This window comes from Magallana gigas, chromosome 1 (assembly GCF_963853765.1).
Source record: "Magallana gigas chromosome 1, xbMagGiga1.1, whole genome shotgun sequence".
In the NCBI taxonomy this organism is placed as follows: Eukaryota; Metazoa; Mollusca; class Bivalvia; order Ostreida; family Ostreidae; genus Magallana; species Magallana gigas.
Window position 1 is genome coordinate 56,185,813 of NC_088853.1, and position 25,135 is coordinate 56,210,947.

At 31.5% G+C, this 25,135-nt stretch overlaps 1 protein-coding gene and 1 long non-coding RNA gene across 2 annotated transcripts in view; one reads left to right on the forward strand and one right to left on the reverse strand.

Annotated features, from left to right (window-relative positions):
• The window catches only part of LOC136273968 (multiple epidermal growth factor-like domains protein 10), a 55,923-nt gene that overhangs the window by 17,125 nt on the left and 13,663 nt on the right, over window positions 1–25,135 (forward strand). The window contains exons 7-11 of the mRNA XM_066079807.1: window positions 12,892–13,029; window positions 13,242–13,379; window positions 20,270–20,407; window positions 20,524–20,661; window positions 23,295–23,432. Coding sequence (XP_065935879.1) covers window positions 12,892–13,029; window positions 13,242–13,379; window positions 20,270–20,407; window positions 20,524–20,661; window positions 23,295–23,432 — 690 coding nt within the window. The remainder of the gene's footprint in view (window positions 1–12,891; window positions 13,030–13,241; window positions 13,380–20,269; window positions 20,408–20,523; window positions 20,662–23,294; window positions 23,433–25,135) is intronic.
• Window positions 1,230–4,325, reverse strand: LOC136270972 (uncharacterized). Its single transcript, XR_010708867.1, has 3 exons — window positions 4,037–4,325; window positions 3,545–3,644; window positions 1,230–3,142 (listed from the first exon to the last, which is right to left on the reverse strand). It is a non-coding gene; the product is annotated as an uncharacterized lncRNA (long non-coding RNA).

Consider the following 25,135-nt stretch of genomic DNA (forward strand, 5'->3'; position numbering starts at 1 on the left):
AGACTTTTTCCTGATATCAACTTCATTGATAACACAAGTTAACAAATGTGACATACTAACTAGCTATAGGTCAGATCATTCACCAATTATGATATTGTTGAAACTGAATGAATTCAAACATGGTAAAGGCCTATGGAAATTTATTAACTCTCTTTTAAATATACCTGAATATGTACAATCAATCAATAATCATATTGATGAAATTAAAAAAAACAATATGCATTGCCTTTATATAAGAGAGAAAATATTTTAGATTTACCAGACTTTGAAATCCTGTTTTTCTATATAAATAACTAATTAATTTTGGAAACTCTGCTAAAAGAAATCAGGGGTAAAACCACCTCATTTTCAAACTATTTTTTAAAAAAGTATATGAATTGCTTAACAGCAACTTATAGACAAAATAGGCTCATTAGAGGAAGAATATGAAACGAATCCTGATACAATATATGAAAAGAAACAAGAGCTAAACAATTCAAGAAAACATAAGCAAATGGGAAATTTAGTAAGATCACGAGCGAAACGGTTAAGTGAAGGCGAAAAACCTACCAGCTACTTTTTAAATTTGGAAAACAGACATTATGTAAATTAAACTATACCTAAGCTTATAAAATAGGACAACAACATACATGAAGAAGTTGATATACAGGAAGATATTTTAAAAGAAGTGGCGACTTTCTTTAAAAATCTGCATAATGCAAAACAAATGTAGATACAGCGGAATTTGATTCGAATAGTACAACTTTCACATACGTTATAAAATTAAATAACCCAAAACGTGAAAAATTAGAGAGCAAACACTGGATGAAATATCTGGTTTCAGCGCTGCGGAAACCCTTTGGAAACTCTGCGGAAACTTAAGGTTACTTTAAGTTTCCGACAGGTTTCAGCACGGAAACTTCAAGTTTCATTAAGTTTCCGCAGTGCTGAAACTTAGGCTGTCCATGAATCCAAATGGTTTCCGCAACGGAAACTTACTGAAACTTGATGTTTCTGCATAGTTTCAATCTCCATATACGTTTGGGATACATATTGTTTACAAATGGTTTCCGCGACGGAAACTTACTGAAACTTGAAGTTTCTGCATAGTTTCAACCTCCATATACAATTGGGAAACATATTGTTTACAAAGGGTTTCTGCAACTGAAATTTACTGAAACTTTTTATATTTTTGCTTTCACAAAAGCTGAGCAAGGTTTCTACTTTATGTAAAAACAAAACAATTTCAAACAGTTCCAAATTTATTTTGTTCAAAAATCTGAAATTGTTTCCAATAATAAATAAAATACAGCCAAGATACAATAATGGAGAAACATCCATATGGCAATTCCCTTATTAGGGACTTTTATTTAAAAAAATGATTAAATTGCACAAGAAAAAAAACTCCCATAGAAATCTTTACATTTGGATTTTTTTTTCATCTCGATTAAATGCCTATCAAATCTCCCTTTAAAAATGCAACAAAGATCTTACTTTTTAAAAAATATGAATGCAATTTACAAAATAACTGCACGTACATGAATAAACAAAGAAAACTTCACTGTTACATGAACATGATACACTTGTCTCAATTTGTTTTGAACTACAATGAATATGTACACCATAACATATTTTTGAAAAGTCTAAAGTACCGGTATCCATCTTTAAAAAAAAAATACACTACAAGATAGTAGTTGACTATAGAGGTTTGACCCAGATTTGATTTGAATATGTCAATAAATTCCAAAATGAGGTCAAAGTGACCCACTTACAAGTTGGGATAAACCTTTTCTTTGTTAGTAATATAATCTAATGTTTTACAATAGAACAGGATTTGATATCATTTTTTTGATAATCCATTAAGTCCAAAGTGAACTTTTCATTTCCACCCATGATGTACCAACTGATCAGATTTTAATATCATAAGCCTGTCAGTATTTAATAGATGACCCAGAGGGAGATATGAAAAGCTTGTTGGCCAATAAAAAGCTAACAATGAAGCAGTCTGTCAAATCATGTGCAAAAATATGATGTACACATTTAATTAATTATGCTGATTGCAAAACACTTCATTCCTGATGAATATTCTTCTTTACACATGGTTTACCTTCCTACATTTCACAACTTTACCTACATTAATATTTTTAAATCCAAGACATGAAGTAAAATATACATTGTTTATATATGACAAGTATTACTACATGTACATGTACTTGCTTTTTGTAGCATGAATGTATAAAATACAAAGTATCACACAGATCATTCACCTTACAATTCTCATCAATACCCGCATTTTACTTATGATATAAAAGCTAATTCCAATTATATATTAGTTACATAACACAGTTTAAAATAAAACCCACATGGAAACAACTTTCCATCCAAGTAATTTTGTTATATAAAAATTGTAATACATGGGGTATATGTTGTCTTTATATATTTTCATATACGACTTAATTGAATATTGTTTGGTGTATTTTATCATTTCTATGACCCATGCATTCATCTCCTAATGCAGTGTTTTTACATTTAAGATTGGTTTCTTAATTTTTCATATATTGCTGCAAATAAAATTCAAGTTATCAAGAAATGTTTAAACAAAGAAAATGGAAAAAAAGTAGTTAACACTTATCAACTTGGAGGTGTGAGGATATATGTTACATGGAGTCTAATATTTTATGCAATATTTGCAAATATAACAAATTATTTAAGAAAATGAAAGTTAATATCTGCAAGGTCTAATCAATCATTTAATAAGTCAAAACCATGTGATTTTCTAAGATTCTAGCTTACAGACAGACATTGTAATATACTGGTATTTGATCATATAAGAAAAGTACTTTTATAGTTTATAGGTTTTTTGAAATGAGAATACTTTACAGTTAAAAAGTCTTGTTCTGCAGAGATTTAGTCGGGTCGTAGAGATGTGTCCATTCGAATCAATAAGGAGTGTCCTTGGCTGTTGTTGATGTAACCCGAGTCGTAGTTTATGGAAATAGGCCTTTTTGGGGGACTTTCGAGCATTATCCAGACCGGTGAAGCACTCATATGATCACATCATGGCTACAGCAGACTTAGTAGTTCTGGACAGTGGTAGCATTCATTCTTCTTGCGATGAACTTGTTCCTCTCACTGGGCTGTACTTTATGTCTGTTCTATTTATCTTAAACATGAATAATAAAGTTTCATTTAGATTTGTAAACAATAAACATAAGTCATTCAGCCTAACATGTAATAAAAGCATTCTGAATAAAATTCTGAATAAAGAAGCTACTATGCAGTTGCCAGTTGCTGTTTAAACTATGTCATATAATGACTACAGTAGTATCTGGTCTAAAATGTTTCATTTTATGTTTGAAGCTATGTTATTTTCATTTTGATTCAATTATTGTCTGTTGAACAATGGAAAAACTTATCAACAATAAGTGTGTTTCACCCCCCCCCCCCCAATCAACCTCCTTTTCAAGAACTTAGACCTGGATTTCCCAAAAATTACTACAGTAAATTATAAATATCCAACACATGTATAAGTTAATGGTGAAAATAATCAAATTCAAAGCAATACCTTGCGTTCACATCGTCCAGCTGGTCAAAACATTCACCCGAATCACCGAACAGAGGATGCAACTAATCACCGGAAACATTGACTTTGTATGCTGTCAATACTGGAAAAGATAAACGTGAAAGATTTCATTTTCCGGATTTAATTAATAAATTTTTTTCGTTACATTTAGAGTTTGTAAATCGTAAAATGTGCGAAAGATTCATTGTTCGTCTTGTTTACCAACCAAGCATTCATATATTAGGGACGTTTATATAATTATATATGTGTATACCCTGGATAATCTTGATCATCATGCATATAAAGTTGGTTAATGGTTAACTTGGTCAAAACGTATATTTAAAAGAGATACGGTAATAGAAATTAAAACGCCGAACCAAGTTTGAAAAAATGACGCCATCTTGATTTGATGGCGCGAGATCTCGTTTACAAATGAGAGATAAATTAGAGCCTTGAACATGTTATTGGGAGTACCTATATTGTGAATTAAGTTACCTTGACATGAGTTCTTCGTTCCTGCATTATCTCCTTGTTGTAGAGGCTATTAATGCTTCTCAATTCTCCATTTTACAACAGCACCTTCTTGTCCATTTTAACCTTCGCTCGGAATCATAAAGTGCGCCAATACTGACCAATCAGAACCCGCTAAATCTTGGAAAAGTGCATCTTGGGATAGTTTAAAATGAATAATGTTTAACATGTTTAATCAAAATTATCATTTTTTACCGAATAGTATACTTTTTACATGTATATTTATTTTAATTAAGAACTGTCGGAGTCAGTATTTCCTGGTTAATTACGACAATTAAAGTATTGGCGTGTGTTTGTATTTGTAACACGTGATTAACCAAAAAAAATGGCCGACCGTTTGTTTACAAATGTCTAATGAAATTAAACAAGTTTTAATGAGACATATGTATCAGATTTTGTCTTTAACTATATTAAATTATTTACATGTACTGATGATTTTGCCAAACTAAATATGATAGAGCCATATATAGTTGACTGACAAGTTAGTCTTGACTTGTCCAATTTTCACCGCGATTCTAAGCACGGTCATATTCTTATTCAAAATATAGAGGTGTGAAAAATATTATGTTTATCACAGAGCAGGTTCTGCATGAACACACAGAAATCACAAATATAATTAGATGCCGATCAATTAACGGGGTCCGGTTAACAGCGTTCACCCGTACGGTGAATTTACAACTACGATGAATTGATGGCAATTATTTTACAGTTACACATGTGCACTGATTGGTCATGCGATGAACAGTACGTTAAGAATACTTATGAAATTAAGATACAAACGCGTTAAACAAGCCGGGAAGTAAGACGTACACGTCGGACTGATATATAAACAAAATATAATTTTAATTACTTGGTATACTTTCTACATCAAATGTATACGAATGTATAATCAAATTTTAAAAATGGGATTAAAATCACGTGCACCACATGGCTAGTGCTGGATTTTAAACTGATTTTGTAATATAACGTATAACTTCAGTAAAATTATAAATAATGCTTATTATATCTTATAACAGAAACATGTGCATGTTTCATAAACATGTATCAATATCTGTGTTTACAGTACAGAAAGTAAATACAAAGTATAGAAATGCACGAATCACATAGGCGTCGAACCGGGGGGGGGGGGGGGGGGCTAGTGCAAAGTTAGACTTAACCAATAGGCATATAGCCCCCCCCCCCCCCCCCCCCACTTTTTCTCGCCGGAAATGTAATTGTTCCTAAATTTACCTTGAAAGATTGAGAAGTTGGAGTAATAGGCATAATAGGCATACTAGCACCCCCCCCCCCCCCGCCCCACGGATTAGGATTTTCATGATTTTGGGAATTAGGTTTTTTTTCTCAATATTTCTGAGGATTAGTCCAGCCCCCCCCCCCCCTTTCAATTTGCTTCCGACCTCAGTGAATCATGATACAGTCATAAATTATTATATTAGACTCAAACTCCAAGTGGTTTTTACTTGTTATTATCAACTGTAGACTTTTTTACAAAAAGATTCCTGTGTACATGTGTTGGCGTGGTATTAAAAAAGAAATGAATTAGCTCTAAACTTCAGGTTGTACGAATATTTGGTACGATTTGTAAAAATTTACAACGACTTTACCTTAATTTGTTTGCTTAATTAGTTACTGTACCTCAGGTTCATTCAAATGATAACTAAATGATTTAAGAAGGAGTGTTACAAAATAGGTATATTAATTTATTTTACTAAATAATTATAATTTACTTATCAGTTTTACTAACACAGGTACACACAAATTGAAAAAAAATTCCCGCCGGGCTCCAGTTATAAACTCGCGCTTCGTACTGTGTATATGTTATGTAACAGTCTTTTGTTCACTCCTGACAGAAAAAACCCTGCAATTCACACAGAATATACAGGAAAATCACAGAGGAGGTCACCTGGACAAAGAATGTATACACATGTATACACGTGCCCGAGTACCTAAGATTAATGATTTCATCATATGCATTAAACAAGATCAGACATCAGTTTTTCTTTTCAAATTCAATTAATTACTTAGTAAGGTTCTTAATCGCCTTATTTGCCACATTTGAAGATAGTTACATGTTTACATATAGTTTCAGTCACGCTGAAACCTTACTATACATTTTAGTATGTACGGATTCATTATCATTAGGCTAGAATTAAACTTAAACCTGTTGAAAATAAATGATATCACTATTAAACTCAAATCAATTTTAGTAATAGTTTCAGCAATGCGTAAACCATTTGGAATCTTAACTTAAAGTTTCAGCATACTGAAACCTAGCGGAAATGTTCTGAAACTGATTGATATTTCCATAATAATTTACACAACTTTTCACATGATTCAATTTTAGTTTCCGCATTGCGGAAACCATCAGGAATCTTAACTTAAAGTTTCAGCATACTGAAACCTAGCGGAAATGTTCTGAAACTGATTGATATTTCCATAATAATTTACACAACTATTCACACGATTCAAATTTAGTTTCCGCATTGCGGAAACCATCAGGAATCTTAGACTAAAGTTTCTGCTGACTGAAACCTAACGGATACTTGCTGAATCGATATAATGGTTTCTGCATTGCGGAAACTATACATGAAACTTCAACTTCAAGTTTCAGCAAGGTTTCCATATAGTTTCAGTTTTGCTGAAACTTGATTTTTCATCCAGTGAAACTTACATATAATGCAGTATCAACAATATTAAAAAAAACGTCAAATAACAAAAGCCCTGAGAGCTATTGCTTTACAGTTGAATTTTTAAAAATGTTATGGAAAAAATTTGCAAAAGAGGGTAAAAGTAAGTTTAACATAGCAAATTAGAGACATATAACTCTAGTTAATAAAGGTTTATAAAATTAGATCAGGATGTATAGCCAGAAGGATTATAACACTTTAAACAAAACAAGAGGCCCAGGGGCCACATCGCTTACCTGAGCAACAATTGCCTTAATTCTGATCAAATTAGCATCAAAATATCTTGACAACTAAGTACAGTAGATCTTGCTAAAAAAAATTGAAAATCTGCCAATTTTCATCCACCTCTTTTTTTTGGTAAATACAAAGCCCCTTTTGTTGTTGTACCTGTAAGAAGATTTTTCTTTATTTCTATATCCCCCCCCCCCCCCATTTCGTGGCTCCACTTAAATCTGCATAACCTGTTCTTTCACACTAAGTAATGAGTTTTTGACCGAAAACTTTCCCAGAATATTTTTAAAGATTTTCTCTATATATTCCTATGTAAAAATTCAAACCGCCATCACGGCCCCCGCCCTACCACCAGGGACTGTGATTTTGCAAACTTGAATTTACACTACCCGAGAATGCCTCTACACAAGTTTAAGCTTTTGTGGCCAAATAGTCTTTAAAAAGAAGATTTTTAAAGATTGTCTCTATATATTCCTATGTAAAAATTCATCCCCCATTGTGGCCTCACCCTACCCCTGGACTATTACTTAAACAAACTTGAATCTATACATGTACGATCTGGGGATGCTTTTTAAAAATTTTCTCTATATATAAAATGCATCCCCCATTGTGGCCCCGCCCTACCCCCAGGGACCATGATTTGAACAAACTTGAATCTTCATCATCTGAAGATATTTCCACTTAAATGTCAGCTTTCCTGGCCTAATAGTTTTTGAGAAGAAGATTTTAAAAGATTTTCCCTCTATATTCCTATGTAAAACTTGATCCCGCCATTGTGGCCCCACCCTACCACCGGGGACCATGATTTGAAAAAAATTGAATCTACACTATCTGAGAATGCTTCCACTCACATTTTAGCTTTCCTGGCCTAATAGTTTTTGAGAAGAAGATTTTTAAAGATTCTCTCTCTATATTCATATGTAAAACTATGTAAAACTTGATCCTTCCATTGTAGCCCCACCCTACCCCTACACTACCTTTTTAAAGATTTTTTCTATATATTCCTATGTTAAACTTGATCCCCTAATTCTGGCCCCACCCTACCCCCGGGAAACGTGATTTGAACAAACTTGAATTTAAACTACCTGAGGATGCTTTCACTCAAATTTGAGCTTTTCTGGCCTAATAGTTTTTGAGAAGAAGATTTTAAAAGATATTCTCTATTTATTCCTATGAAAAACATGATTCTACACTACCTGAGGATGCTTTCGCTTTAATTTGAACTTTTCTGGCCAAATAGGTTTTGAGAAGAAGTTTTTTAAAGATTTTCTCTATATATTCCTATGTAAAACTTGATCCCCCTCTTGTGGCCCCTCCCTACCCACAGGGACCATGATCTGAACAAACTTGAATCTACACTACTTGAGAATGCTTCCATTTTAATTTGAGCTTTTCTGGCCAAATAGTTTTTGAGAAGAAGATTTTTACAGATTGTCTCTAGATATTCCTCTGTAAAACTTGATCCCCCAATTGTGGCCCCACCCTACCCCCGGGGACCCTGATTTGAACAAACTTGAATCTACACTACCTGAGAATGCTTCCACTCAAATTTGAGCTTTTCTGGTTTTATAGTTTTTGAGAAGAAGATTTTTAAAGATTTTTTCTATATATTCCTATGTAAAACTTGATCCCCCTCTTGTGGCCCCTCCCTACTTACAGGGACCATAATTTGAACAAAGTTGAATCTACACTACCTGAGAATGCTTCCACTTGAATGTGAGCATTTCTGGCCAAATTGTTTTTCAGAAGAAGATTTTTAAAGATTGTCTCTGTATATTCCTATATGAAACTTGATCTCGCAATTGTGACCCACCCTACCTCCGGGGACCATGATTTGAAAAAAACTCGAATCTACACTATCTGAGGATGCTCCCATTTTAATTTAAGCTTTTCTGGCCTGATAGTTTTTGAGAAGATTTTTAAAGATTTTCTCTATATATTACTATGTCAAACTTGATCCCCCTCTTGTGGCCCCTCCCTACCCCCGGGGATCATGAATTGAACAAACTTTAATCTACACTATCTGAGAATGCCTCCACACAAGTTTAACCGAATATTTTTTTAGAATAAGATTTTTGAAAAATAGCAACAAATTTTTAATAATTCTCAATTATCTCCCCTTTAAAGAGGGCGTGGTACTTCATTTGTACAAACTTGAATCCCCTTCACCTAGTGGTGTTTTGTGCCAAATTTGGTTGAAATCTGCCCAGTGGTTCTTGAGAAGAAGATGAAAATGTGAAAAGTTTACAACAACGACAACGACAACAACGACAGACAACGGACAAATTGTGATCAGAAAAGCTCACTTGAGCCTTTGGCTCAGGTGAGCTTATAAAAAAGTTCCTACAAATCTGGTTGGTTTCTGAGAAGAAGATTTTTAAAGCTTTACTATATATATTCTTATGTCAAATGTCGACCCCCATTGTGGCCCCATCCTACCCCCGGGGGTCATGACTTTCACAAATTTGAATCTACACTATATGAGACTGCTTCAGTATAAGTTTCAGCTTTCCTGGCCAAATGGTTCTTGTGAAGAAGATTTTTAAAGATTTACTCTACATATTTTTATGTGGCCCCACCCTTCCATTCGGGGGTCATAAATTTCAAAACTTTAAATCTACAATACTTAAGGATGCTTCCACATAAGTTTCAGCTTTCCTGGCCTTACTGTTTCGGAGAAGGATATTTTTAAAGATTTACTCTATAAATTCCTACGTATAAATCCCCCCCCCCATGGTTGCTCAATCCTACCCCCGGGGGTCATGATTTTCACAACTTCAAATATACACTGCATGAGAATGCTTCCACACAAGTTTCAGCTCTCCTTGCCTCGGGTTCTTGAGAAGAAGATTTTTGAAAAATCCTCAATTTTATTTCAATGTTTCCTAATTATCTCCCCTTCTTAAAAGTCGTGGTCCTTATTTTTCACAACTTTGAATTCCATTAGCCTAAGGATGATTTGTGCTAAGTTTGGTTGAAACTGGCCAAGGGATTCTTTAGGAAAAGTTGAACATAGGTAATCACGGATTACAAAGCTCACCGAGACGAGACATCACCCTTATGAGACTTCACCTTTACGACCACTTTATCATATTAAATGAAAATCATATTTATGATCTTGGATATTCATGGATTCTGTTTTGACACAATATCATATATCAAAAGTAAAATATTATATAACACAATATTAAATTATACATATTGTATCATATGATACAATAATATATTTTACAATATCATACAATACAATTTCATGTGATGTGATAATATATCATATTATAAAAAAATATCATATTATACAATATCGTATGATACGATATTACATAATATTAAGTATCAATATCGTATGATACAATATTATAAAATATACAATATTGTATCATAGGATACAATATTATATGTTGCAATATCTTATGTAATACTCTTATGTAATAGTATCATTTGATAAAATAATAAATTAATAATACAATATAATATTATACAATATTGTTTCATAATATACAATACTATACATAACGATATAATATCATAACATAAAATATGAATTTTTTTTATACAATATCATATCGTATCATATAACTTTTTATAATATTACATATGATATTATATTGTATCATATTAAACAATATTGTTTCATACCTTACAATACTATATCATAGGAATTATGTTGTTTCATTTATCAACAAACACATCTTAAAACACATTTTAAATTAGTAATTGGAAAGATTATATTCGCCAGCCTCTGTGGCATCATTAAAGATAAAAGTTGGGGAAAGAAACAGTTTCCTACCGATCTTGGTATGAAAATAATTTCATATATGTCAATGACCTAATGAATGAACAGGGAAATTTTATATCTTTAGATACACTACAACTGAAGTTTAATATAAAAACAAGCTATGTATTTTTTTAGGACTTAAACATGCTATAATTTCTGATATGAGAAAGTGTAATACATATATGCGCAGAGATGTATATCTAGATGAACCTTTTATTCCGATAAATATCCAGATTTTTGCCACAACAAGAAAAGAATCAAAAGCTATGTATGATGTTTTAAATAGATCAGTAATCAAGCCAGGTGCTCAGGAAAAGTGGGGGAAAATCTTTCAAATTACTGACTTACAATGGAAAAAGAAATATTCGATCCCATTTTTACTACTAGTAGTGCCAAGTTACAATGGATACACCATCAAATCAATCATAACATGTTAACAACAAATAGTATTATGTTTAAAACTGGGAAAGTTAATTCAAAATTATGTAATCTATGTCATAATAGAGAGGAACAAATATGCCACCTAATGTGGCATTGCCCAACTGCACAGTAGCTTCTTAATAACTTCATAACCTTGTGTCAAACAAAAAATGTAAGATATTTAACTGAATCAAGATGCTTTCATATTTAGAAAACACAAAACTAAAGAAAATATTAGACAAAGCAATGTTATATTAATGCTAGTTAAGCAATATATATACAGAAGCAGGTGCTTTAAAAGCCCTTGGAGTATTACACAATATCGAGTCATATATTAAAAAAAATCTGCAAACAAAATGAATGAATTTAATAACATATGGGAAATATGGCAACATTCATTTTCATCATCATCTCTCTCTCTCTCTCTCTCTCTCTCTCTCTCTCTCTCTCTCTCCTGTGATTTTTTTAATGTATGTCATTTATCTTAAACTTTCATGTTTCATCATTATAACCGTTGTTCTTGTATAGAGTTAATAAATAGTAAATAATTTAAGAAAAAAAATTAATGAGGAAGATGCAGGAAAAATCTTTGAAAATCTTTTTTTAAAAACCATATGCCTAGAAAAGCTGTAACTTTTGTGAAAGCAACCTCAGATAATGTAGAGTCAAATGTGTTCAAATGAAAATTTTAAGGATTATGTTGGGGCCACATTGGGTAATTTTTTTTTTATAAAGAAAAACATTTTAGATATCCACAAAAGCTGCAATGTTATAATACATATTTTTACTTATATGTAATCATTTTGACATATTGCTGATTCTAAAAAAAATGTTTTGAATTTGGTCCCTGGACGATTCTTGGGCCTCACGAGGGGCTCAGAGTTTGACGAAGATTTTTTATTCTATACATAGAACTTCAATGATCAACATGTGACATGACTAAAAATCATTCTGTTAAAAAGGGACTTATGATAATAAACATAATATCCAGGGGGTGGGGGTGGGAATAATTTTATATTCATACAGGATCTACTTGCATCAAACTACACTGTCCAGATAGCTTGTAATACGACTCCATTAAACTGATTTTATCATACCTTTTGTTTAGGTGAGCGATGTGGCCCATGGGCCTCTTGTTTTGATACAGGATCTTTAATACTACATAGTCCAGATAATTTGTATACATATGTATGACTCAGTAAAGCTGATTTAATGATGTCTGTTGTTGCACAAGTGATCAATGTGACCCATGGGCCTCTTGTTAACTTACGCCACATAAGACTTTTCGGATTTGGCCCCCGTAAGAATCCCTGATTACATAAAAAAAATCACAATAAATTTGTCAAACAGATATTGTTACCATCAACAACTATGTATCAATAATATTTTTTACAAACTTTGATGGTTTTTAAGTTATAAGTGAGATTTCGAGGTTCTTGGACCTTTATTAAAATGGCCAGGAATGTAAATAGTGTACCCCCACCATAAATTATTATACATAGCTCCCAAGTAATAGATTGATCTTTGGTACGAAAGGTTTTTTTAAGAGTCAATACATCAGAAATTAAATACAAAAGTAAATAGAAATTCTAAAAAATGTTATTTAACCAATTGACTGGGGCCGTATTCCAAATCTTCCTAGTCTTTTATAAAACTTTCATTCAACGATACAATTTGTGCAGAAAATACTTTTTTTTGTTCAGTGTGTAAGGTAGGGTCATATGGAGTTGATTGCAAAGAGAGATGTGGAAATTGTCGTAATGTTAGCCAGTGCTCACATTCAAATGGAGTTTGCTTAACTGGTTGTGATGCTGGTTATCAGGGAGTCTACTGCAACACATGTGAGTAAATAGAAAACGGAATCAGGAAACAAGATATATCTATGTATTTTCGTTGATTATGTAAATTATTGCAAAAATAAACTTGCTCGTGCATACACAGTTAAAGTGTTGTATTAGTCATGTGGGATTATATATTTGTGCTTGAATAAATTAAATCTTTAAGGAATAATTAACCTTTCTGGAAAAATTAATTTGTTTATACTTTCAAAAAGCGTGTAACACTGGTTCATTTGGTGTGGAATGTAAAGAAACGTGTGGAAACTGTCGCGATGTCAGCCAATGTTCACATATCAATGGAACTTGCTTAACTGGATGTGACGCAGGTTATCAGGGAAATATTTGTAAAACACGTGAGTAGTATTATACCATACATGTAATATAATATGTATTTGGGAACTAAATATTTGAACCGTAGTTGGATTTATTATTGTTTGTTCACTTTTTATACAATTTCAAAAAATACAAATATTTTAAGTCTTTCGCCATCTTCTGCATACATGTAGTTGGCATGCTGATGTTGATAAAGTTCCTGAGAGGTAATATATGATTGCGCCCATGAGAAAAGGGTGCTTATGACATTTTTGACAAAACAGAGAAATAACGTCACAAACATGACTTACGTCATAACGTCGTCTGAAAAGAGTAAAATATATAACGTGTCATTTTCATACCGTAAATTTTTTATACATTTTCCTAAATTTTATTTTCACATTATTTTAAATAATCTCTTATTATACTCTATTTGCATACACATTTGATTAACTACATGTATTTCTGTTTTTCTCGATATTAGCTTATTGCTCCAAATTGGCTATGATTTGATGAAGTTTTACAGAAATATTTTGCTATTAATTTTATGTGTCTGCTTCACCTTTTTTTTTTCCAGCGCATTGATATTAACATATTTACGTCACAAATAAAGAAAATAATCTTATCTTAAAGAAAGGGAATCATTATTCAGACCACATACTGTTGCTTCCTTATTTTACGCGAGTACTTAATTCCGCGATTCAGCAGTTTTCCATCAAATTGCAAGAACATAAAATCGCGAATGCCGAATTTTTATCATAGATTAATGTAGGTTACATTTGTCCAAAAATAAAAGCGAGATTTTAAAATTCGCGAGATGCCATTCTCGCGATTTTACTCGGATATTAATTCCTCTCGTTTAAATACATGTAGGAATTTACGCTAATAGTGCGTGGATTAAGAAACAAAAAAATGAACCTAACAAATACATGTACTTGAATCGTCTTAATTCAGGAAGTACCGTTGCCGGTATTGTTTTAACTTTCAACTTATTTTCCTAAATCCTTTTCTGATAAATTACTAAAAATGCAGTTACTAGAAACATTTCTGGTTAAATAAGCTAAAAGAACACAGTAAAAATCTTTTTTAAGATAAGACAGATGAAAGTCAGCAGTTCTGCACACATCTCACAGATTCGGTAAATACGCGTATTGTTTAATTTCTCATAAGTTAAGATAACAAGTGCTTGTGTTTCCTCACACACTCTTAATATTAAGTAAAACGCTGCATTTACATGTACAAAATGAGTCTGATATGCCCTTAAAAAACACAATTCCTTGTTTTTATTCTTAACGAGGCCGAGTCTAATTATTTCTATACCCTATATATTTTGAAGAAATATATTGCATGAAGTTTTACTGTTATATCAATTGTTTTCAGATAAAAAAAAATATATATATGCAACTCCGATTTCCTATGTAGTTTTGAATGTTATCGAAATTTTAGAAGGCAATAAGGGAATTTGTTGAAAATGCGCTAAATGCTCACTCTTTCCGCATATATTTTTTTATCGCTGCCCATGATTTTTTTCGACCTATCGATTTAATGTTTAGAACTGGATCGTGAGGGTTTCAGCTCTGTTAGTAACTATATATAGAGCTATGATTCACACCTGGTTTTTTTAATGAATTGGAGGGACAAAACTGAGTGTGTATAGTAAGCCCAAATCAATTAAATGCTTTCTCTGGTGATTTATGCACGATATGAAGGTGGCAACATTGTAAAAAAATAAAAAAAATTAACATAACATGCCCTAGCGGTTTATGTAATTTTTTCTGCGATGATTGCTACCGTCATAATCCGCATGAATCATCAATGAAAGTATTTTGTTGTTTCTATTTACATCCTCCTTTTAACAGATTAATAAATTGATCGTAAATAGTAGGTAAAATTAATTAAAACATTATTAAAAATGTACATCAATACGTTAAATAACCGGAGAGGGTAAATCATTTTAAATGGGAGTTTGAGTCTGACATCATCGTGATTCTTTCGTGCAGTCCAGAGTTTTCCTAGCTAAGTCGATTAATGTTTTGACCAATTGATAAACGGAGCGTGTATATTTCAGTCCTGTCAGTTGCAACAGAGCTATGAATTCCAATTAACTTTCTTTAGAAATACTTGGTTAATGTGATTATAAACAAAGAAGTTAACCCAATGTACAGCTTAATAAAAACACCATTTCATGTTCCTATCGACTGTATTTTTGTTAAAAGGAAAGTTTTAAATAGAAATTTTCTTCTATTGCTATGTTAATATCTAAGTTTTGTTTTTAATTCTTTCCTTATGATGCCGATTTTGTTTTAATACTGTTGTATGTGTTTTAAAGGTGTTAAACAGTCAAAATCTTCAGTGGTCCGATTCAATGTAATGAACGTGAATTTAAATATGCAGAAATTCACTATCTGGATGTTGGTTCCTGAGAATGGTTCAGAAATGATGTAATCATACTCTTATACTTTTTTAAAAATTAAAACTTCCTATTTCAAGTTATATATTTAAACAAAGAGCCAGAACAAAAATGGTCATGGAATAGTACCAAATAGATAAAAGGAACGAGAGATTTCCATTAACTCTTAATAATACATTGACATGATTTCTAAATATACGTTACAAACAAAAACTACACCATAAACAAAATTGTACATTATGTTCATGCATGTTTTTTTTAATACAAGATTCTTTAAGTCGCACGCAGTATGCTTAAAAGAGTGAGAAACTGTTATCGTGCCAGAACCTACGGTGTCGCAAGAGTTCGGAATATTTTTCCAAAGATGAGTAGTTAGTGAAAATGTTTTACTAAAAATGTTTGACATCATAATTACAGCCTATTTATAAAATTATATATTGACTCGCTATTTTCTGCTTTAATACCGATAAATCATTGTTTAACATTATAAACGTTGAACCTACCACATAAGTTTTATCGGAACATATTTTTTAATTCGATTAGTATTAATTAATCAATAACTTTGTGATCGTCAAGACCAATCTCAATACTTGTTCATTTTCTTGTGACCATTACTGAAGAACTTTAGAATATCAGACGGTTTCACGATCCCGTCCGAACCTGAGTTTTATTTTCACTTTAATGTTAGTCGATGGAGCGGATTCATTAAATTATTTACGACTTTGATGAAGTGTGTAAAATTTACAAATGATTCTGGAATATGTACATGTAGGATACATAAAGACTAATTATACAGCTTGAATACAGCGCACTGACGGTGTATTTCTATGCATGAATAATCTTTGGATTATGGGTAATGGACGATTGAGAGTTATCTTAAACCGATGGTGAAATATACATTCAAAACACGGAATCAATCTCTGCATACTGCATGTTTTCTCTATGATACTAAACCTACACATTTGCTGTGAAATAGTCACACACAGGAGATAAGTGTCTGGATGTTATTTTTCAGGTGTGGGCACGCCCGAAATAAGCAAAGGCGGGGGGGGGGGGGGGGGGGGCTTAACAATTAGAGAAAAACAATCACAGTAGTTCGAAAAAAATGTGTCTAGAAGCGACCGAAAAGTGAAAATATCCTACATACACTAAAAAAAGTTCCTTTTTAAATTATGTGAAATTTATCAATATTGGAGGGGGTGAATATCATCTGATACAGGGAAGGGGCGCTGTTTTCCATAAATTCTGCATAAAGTCGAATGGAAAAAATCTTTTGAACAGAAAGAGTGGTGTAAAAGGCATGTTCCCAGCAGTGGTAGAATTAACTACTTTTTTCTTATTGTGTTCATCTGTGAGTATACAGGTCAAAGTCTAGTTACCGTTTTGAAAACTTCAAAAGAAAAGTTCAGTGCTGCGACTATAATTGCATCAATAAGTTGTACAATGGATCATGATTAAACAAAATTGTATAATACGTTACTTCGGATATTGTTTTCAAAGTTCATTACTAAAATATGACATATTAAATAATGTCACGAAAATCGCATAATTTATGTTGTTTAAGAAAATAAGCTAATAATATATTTTAGCTATTGATTGTTTATATGGAAAAGACAGTGTTTGTATAAATGAAATATTTTCACATAGAATACGCCACTAACTAGTTTCTCGTTGATATCCAAAAGTAATCTGAAACTATACAACCGCCAATTTTTTTTTAATAATAATTTTTCACTGTCAGACAACTGCGCTGACAGTAGAAATAATTATGATTTAAAAAACCCCCCAATAACAACAAACCTTTGTTTCTGAAATAAATGAATAGCATAGATGCAAGCATACAACTATATGCAGCAATGTGAAAAGATACTGATAACAAAGTGCTGTATTTTACGTTTATTAAACGACTAATTCACAGTAATGATTGTTGACGTTGCGTACATGGATGTGAAACACGACGTCACGTTTTCCTATTGAAAAAGCATCACTGTAAATGGGCAACATATTCTACTTAGAATTAGTGTATAACCATAAAATTTTAGATTTGACAACTTTAAGATGTGTTTAATTCAATTTTGTAAAAATAAAAAAATGTGCAAAAAATGTCATAAGCACCCTTTTCTCATGGGCGCAATCATATATGTTTGTTGAGGTAAGACTGAATATGTATCAATTTGGTTTCGTGTTTTTCTGTACAACTAGCATCCACCGTCTAAAAGACTTCAAAATGTAACTCAGTAAAAAAAGGTTTTTAAACCTTTGTTACAGTCCCCATGGGATGAATTTCTGCCATTCAGTGAACTGAAATGTGACTGATCGGTAACCTAAGGCCTGCATTTTTTAAAATTTCGATTTACAAACCCGCCGACCCTATTTTTTTAAAAATTCAAATAAAAATAAAAGGACCTGAACTAGCTATTAATTTTATTTTTTCCTCCGACCCGAAATTTTCTTTCTGGTAAAAATAAAAATAAATGTTTATGATAAATGAATTATTGTTGTTCATGCATTTATTAAAAAGACCAAGTTCTTTCCGATCAAGTCACAGGCGCTAGAAGTCACAAAAAACCACCATAGAGCCTACTCCTGTTTGCTTTCATACAACCCTACAATTTACGACCCTATTAACATGATTAAGTTTTGTGATCGGCAACTTAGCCAGAATTTCCTCAAGAAAGAGAAGTTGAAGTCTTTTTCTATCACAATTCCGTAAATTTAAAAAAAAAACTCATTGGCAAGAAAATGATAAGTTACTTTTAAAAAAAACATTTTTGCAAAATAAATTCTAAAATAATCATAATTTAACCGTTTGGAAATAGATCCTCTACATAACGGTTGAAAGTGGGTCATAGGGTTGGACTAATAACCCTAAACACACTAAACACAGGAGTCTTATGACTGAAGGAAAGAGAATGATTTTATTTGTCATTAAGCTAACAAAATAACGAAACATTTCCTTTATTAAAGGTATAATTACATAAATAAATAAAATTTAAAAAGTTAGTTAGTCTTTTTCAAATAAAAAAACTTGTTTGATTTTTCACTGACATTTATGGACATGCTTCTAATCCAATTTATTTTCAGAAACAATATTTTAAATTTTGAATTTGTGAATAGCATTGTTAATTTAATCAAGTAAATGATTTCTCAAACTTCTTCCTATTTTTCTGCAAGGAAGAAGTGAAAACTCCCTTAATTTTTTTGGTCTTAATGTATATGTACAGTATGTACTTGTATATATAAAAAAAGAACCTTTGTTTTTATACATGCATGTACAATATATCAACACAAATTTTCAGTGCCCATGGATAAAATGCGTTATGATAAGAACATCACCAACAACCAAAATTACTTATATATTTAAAAAAAATGGCAGCTCCTTGACACGTGTTCTTATTATAAAAATAAAAAAAATATTGTTGAAAAATTGTTTTATTTTTATTTTTTTTCTCGATGGAGAAATTTTTCAATTTTATTTTTCTTTTTTTTCCCTCCTCCTTACCAAATAATTTGAAAAATATTTCGTAAATCTAAAAATAAAAAAATGCTGGCCTAAAGGTGACTAAATGGTATAGCTATTTGCTACACCTATTAACATAGACATAAAGCTATTAAAACTTTTTGGCTGTCGCTCTCGATCGACAACGATAGCAATATAAAAAAAAAAGATTTTATCCTCTAAGGCTCACCTGAACCGACGTTTTAATTGAATATTTTCTAATCACCTGTTGTTCCTTTGTATGTCTGTCTGTCCATCAGTCTGTTACTTTTTCACATTTTTGACTTCTCTATAAACTCTAAACCTAGTTTAACCAAACTAAGAACACGATATCCTTATCAAAAGGGGTTTCCAACTTATTAAACAAAAGGTCAAATCCTTTCAAAAGATGAGAAAATCTCAGCAGTGATAAAATGGTGTGTGTCTTAAAACCTTTCCTCTTAAGTATCACGACAGATATGGCAATATTTTCATTAAAGCTCTTATGTAAAAAGCTGATTCTCAATAAACGAAATAGTGATACCAAAACCAATATATGGGCATCGGAAGTGGATCAAAGTAAAGCATAAAAGAATATAAGAATATAAGAAAAAGATATGGATAATTTTCTTTTTAAGAACATCAATCCTTCTTCTTGTGATATTACTATAAAAGCATCCTCATATAATGTAGACTCTAAATTTTCCAAACGATTTCCTTGTGCCAATACCAAGTCCAACCGAGGAGGGCGGGGGGGGGGGTGGTACATAAATATTTACATACTTTAGATTATTAATTAGAACTAGATATACGAAAGACCTACAGATTTTAAGCAATTAGATAGCGTCCGGTTTAATTAGTTATGGATCTCTATTTTAGATTTTGCTTAATAAAATGGCTAATTTATTCCAAGACCGAAATTGACGACTTTTAAACGTTTTCAGTGGAATGCAATTTTATTGAAATTTTGATTTTTAAAGATATTTTTGTCGGAATCGTTGATGCATTTCATTATGAAAAATAACATCTTACTGTATCCACAGCATGTAACAGAGGGTCATATGGAGTTGATTGCAAAGAGAGATGTGAAAATTGTCGTGACATCAGCCAATGTTCTCATATAAATGGAGCTTGCTTAACTGGGTGTAATGGTGGTTATCAGGGGGACCAGTGTAAAACACGTGAGTAAACAAATAATTTTGAAGTCTAAAGATCAAGCAATTGATTATTATTTGGAATCATTTTGCGTTTACTGCACGTATAGTAATTATAATTAAAATTTGAACCTTTTTTAAAGCTTGTGACACGGGATTTTATGGAATTCGATGTCTGGAAAAGTGTGGACGGTGTCAAGACCTCAACCAGTGTTTCCACATCACAGGAAAATGTCTAACTGGTTGTGAAGTTGGTTTTCAAGGAGACATGTGTAGCAAAAGTGGGTAAATATACACATACGTCGGAAAAAGTTCCTTGAATATAAACAAACAATCATTTCATTTTCTGGCATATTTCTATCAAGTTATAAAAAAACAACCTGAAACAACATTAAATGTTGCACATTTATAAGTCTATGCTTTTCAACTGAATTATTTTGTTACTTTTTCATTTTACGTTAATAATCTGCCTTGAGGTTCGCACTGTTAAAACATGACGTCACGTAGCGCACACAGTGAAATATCAAAAATTTATCCCATGAATGATATCCACCGTATATTGAGATAAACATGTGACTTTATTCGATAGCCAATAACTTAATGTTTATCTTTGTTCTTTTTTCGGTATAAAAAGTCGTGTAACTCTTTTTTTGACGAAGGAGACGGCTGGTTTCGCTAGCTACTTTTTCTCTCCGTCTCGGATGTCTATTTGAGGTCCCTGTTTCAGTACAGTTAGGTTTAAGGGTTGGTGGATTTTAAAGGGACTTGGACACGATTTGAATTAAAATTTCAAATTTTATTTTCCCATTTGCAATGTTTATACTGATAAATATAGAAGTTTACAATGCTTTGTCAAAATTTGAAAGTCAAATATCAAGTTATAAGCAAGATACAGAGTTTATAATTCTTTGTTTTGTAAACAAAGCTCGAAAATGTCATTTTTTACAAATGTGTTGTATTGGTGTAAGTTTCAATCAAATGTATCTTTCTTTTGTTGAAAATAGTATTTATGAAGATATTGAATTAGTTTAAATTGTTTTTTGCATGTCATTTTGTCTACAACATGGTAATTCTCTACATTACATTTTTGTAAACAAATATAAAACTCGAGCTTTGTTTACATAACAACCAATTCCTACCTCTGTATCTCGCTTGTAACTTGACTTTAACATTCAATATTTTGGTCAATCATTTAAAATGCACCAGTTAACCATTTTATACATAAAAAATAAAAATAAAATTTTTGAACTCAAATCGTGTCCAAGTCCCTTTAAGTACAGATTATATAGATTATATAAATTTCTTATTTTGTTATTATAAGTTTATAAAGGGTTGTTAATCTTGGTTTTCAGTTCCTTTAAGTTTGGTTCATTATGTTTCATTTATCTTAATTGAAAGTAAATTCGTTTTCATACTATCCATACTGTATTTAGAAATTAGTAAAGATTTAGGGGTTTGAGGTCAAATTCAGTCACAACACAAAAAACAAGTATTCCTTTTAAAGGAATGATCGGCAATAATGATATATAGATAGCTGGAAGCAATCTACATGATCAATAATTAAAAATACTGGATTGCTACAAAATATAGAATATTTTGAATCTGTACACCATAATTTCATCATTATAAATCGTCAACAAATTTAATTTTGAAAAAAAATCGTGAACTCCTTGTCTAGTTTTATATTTTTAACGTAATTATTAAATGTTTATGTATCTTCTTCTTCTTCTTCTTCTTCTTCTTCTTCTCCTTCTTCTTCTTCTTCTTCAGAATACTGAGTAGGGCTCTAATTCAAAGAGCATTAACACGTATACAAAGAAAGAGTTGTATGTAAATAATTTAATGCGACTCAAAAACATTGAATGCTATCATAATTTGCTATTGAAGTCGCATTGTAACGTGACCTTGTTTATAAATCAAGCCGTCTTCCTAGCTACTATTATGCAACATCAATAGATCGAGGTCAGTTCATGGAGCATCTTCTCATGATCGAGGTCAGTTTATCGAGGTCAACTGCATTACTGAATGAATCTTTCGATCGAAATTCTTACGCGTGAGACAAAATGTGCATTCTTGAATTAACAGGTCGATCTGTATTTAATGTATGCTTGTATCTCTTAAGGTAAATGAATTGAAATAAAACTGAGTAAAATGTTATATAAATACAAAACCAAAGCTTCAAGTTTTTATAAGAACTACTTATGCAAGCGGAATGTGTGCGCACGTGGAAGTATTTGCCGGATGCCTCATATGGACACAACAGTGATCGGCCGAAGCTGATCACAATAAACACAACGCGAAGTACTGATAAAAACCTATACGGCACTGACCTTATATATATACAAGTGTTCTCCTAATTCTGAATTCTTTTTGTAATAGAACATTCGGACATAAAAAATATTTTGATTTTTCCTTTCTATTGTTTATGCATATCATAAAAAATGTCTGATTTAAGATTGCATGGTTTTGGCAATTATAAATTATTTCAATTTCTCAAAAAAGGTCCACCTTATTTATACTGTCCACACAGGGCCAACTGTCTACTGCTTCGTTAAGCAAATGATAAAAAAGCAGTTATCGTTATCATTTGCAATCAAGATAAATCACTAGTTCAAACTGGTATATTTTCAAATAAATGAAAATATTGCTTGCTCTACCACTCCTCGTCTTGCTTTATAGTTTTTTTAGACATATTGACCTCGATTTGTTCTTTTAAGGGATTGTTATGAAGTTTATTAAGCTTTTCAAAGGCAAATACAAATTATGCGTTTTACAAAACAAACTTCAATAAAACGATATCCATACATGTACGACAAACATTTAAACTGATATTAGAGTCTTAGAATGATATTTTATGTGATGTATTTGTACATGCTTTAAGTGTGTATCAATAAGATTAATCACCATACTTCAGGTTGCGCACGCGGATATTTCGGACCTAATTGTGCAGAGAAATGTATTGAAACATGTAATGGCTGCAACAACGTTAACGGTCTATGTGACTCTGGATGTCTCTTAGGATGGAAAGGCTATTTCTGCACCGAACAAAATGGTATGTTTTTTTCTTTAGTTAAGAAGAGTTAGGATAACACTTAAAAGAGAAATCGTTGCAAAAGTTTATATATATATATATATATATATATATATATATATATATATATATATATATATATATATATATATATATAAATCATATCATAAATCATAATCATTTGTTGATTATATATATATATATATAATCAACATATACCAGGTAGTGTTGTCTAATAAATAATTTGTGACAGGAGAAAACCTAGCTTATAAATGAAAATATTACATGTTGCTTAGTGTTATTTAATTAGGTAAGCGTCTGTTTTAGATTTTATCTATTTGTAAAATTCTACAAATCATATACAAACAATTTATTATAATTGTTTAATTTCGTAAAATTTTGAATGCATATTTATTTATAAAAAACCCCCTATATTTCTGAACTTTATCATATGATTTTCAAAAAGGTGTATGTTATAGTACAGAATAACTTTAATGAGCGAAATTACATAAAACTAAATATATTTGCTGATGTAACACAAATTCGTTATAGGGGTTGTAACACCTTTTATTTTCAAATAACGTTTTCAAAAAAACACATATGTGAAACAAAACAAGCAAATAAATCATATGTATGCAAGTAAAATTATTATATGAAATACACATCAGGGTTGATAACAATAGAATATGACAGAAAGACGATGAAATGTTCTTTTGTGCTTTTAAATGATTAAGAGCCATTCTCTGTAAGCATTTAAACACTTGTATAGGAGGTTCGGCACGCATAGTCACCGATTTTTCTCAAATTTTAATATGATGCATATCATCATATACGTATCAATAAAACACCAAAAGTTGATTGTTAGGCAACTATGTAACCATGGATACATATACCTATCATTCTTAGCAGAAAATTGTCTTGATTTTTACTGAAGAACACACTTTTCAGCTTAAATATTAATATCAATTATATTAGTTTGTGATAAATCTTTATCAAACTCTCAAAGCGTCACATCTTAACTATTGAATAATACATTAATCAAATCAAAGTATTTATTTTTTTCTTTTTTGTACCAAGGGTTTTAATGTAATTGGTTAACGACTTTGTAAAAAACCTAGAAATGAGGCATTTTTGGTGATGCCCTGTAAATTCTTGCGGACAGGTTGTTGCAAACCGACACCAATCCTGAATTGACTGGGTCCTCTGTTATCAGAAACAATCAAAACGTGATGGGGAAGTTACCTCAAAATTGTTGTTTCCATTGAAACAAAGGTGTATTTTTTACAACTTTCAAACTTCATAAAACCCTTACTAGGGTTATGAATATGCGTAAATGATGTCCTTTTGAGAAAAAAAAATATGTGAATATTTAAATATGCAAAAAATTGAGAGTGTTTGTTATATTGGTTTACAAATTATCGAATCTAGGTAAGATTTATACACAATCCTTACCATGGAAACATAATAAACAATTTCATTCAATTCTATATACAGTTTATGTCTTTGTATATCCTTTCATTATGTAACGATTACCAAATTTTGATGAAAAAAGGGAGAGCATATTTTATCAAACTTATGTTTTAGCTCATCTGAGCTGAAAGCTTTTTGGAGGGCAACCGTCTCTGTCTGTCCTTCCATCTGTAAACTTCCACATTTTAGCTTTTTCCCCAGAACCACTAAGCCAATTCTAACCAAACTTAGCACAAATCATCCAGAAGATTAGG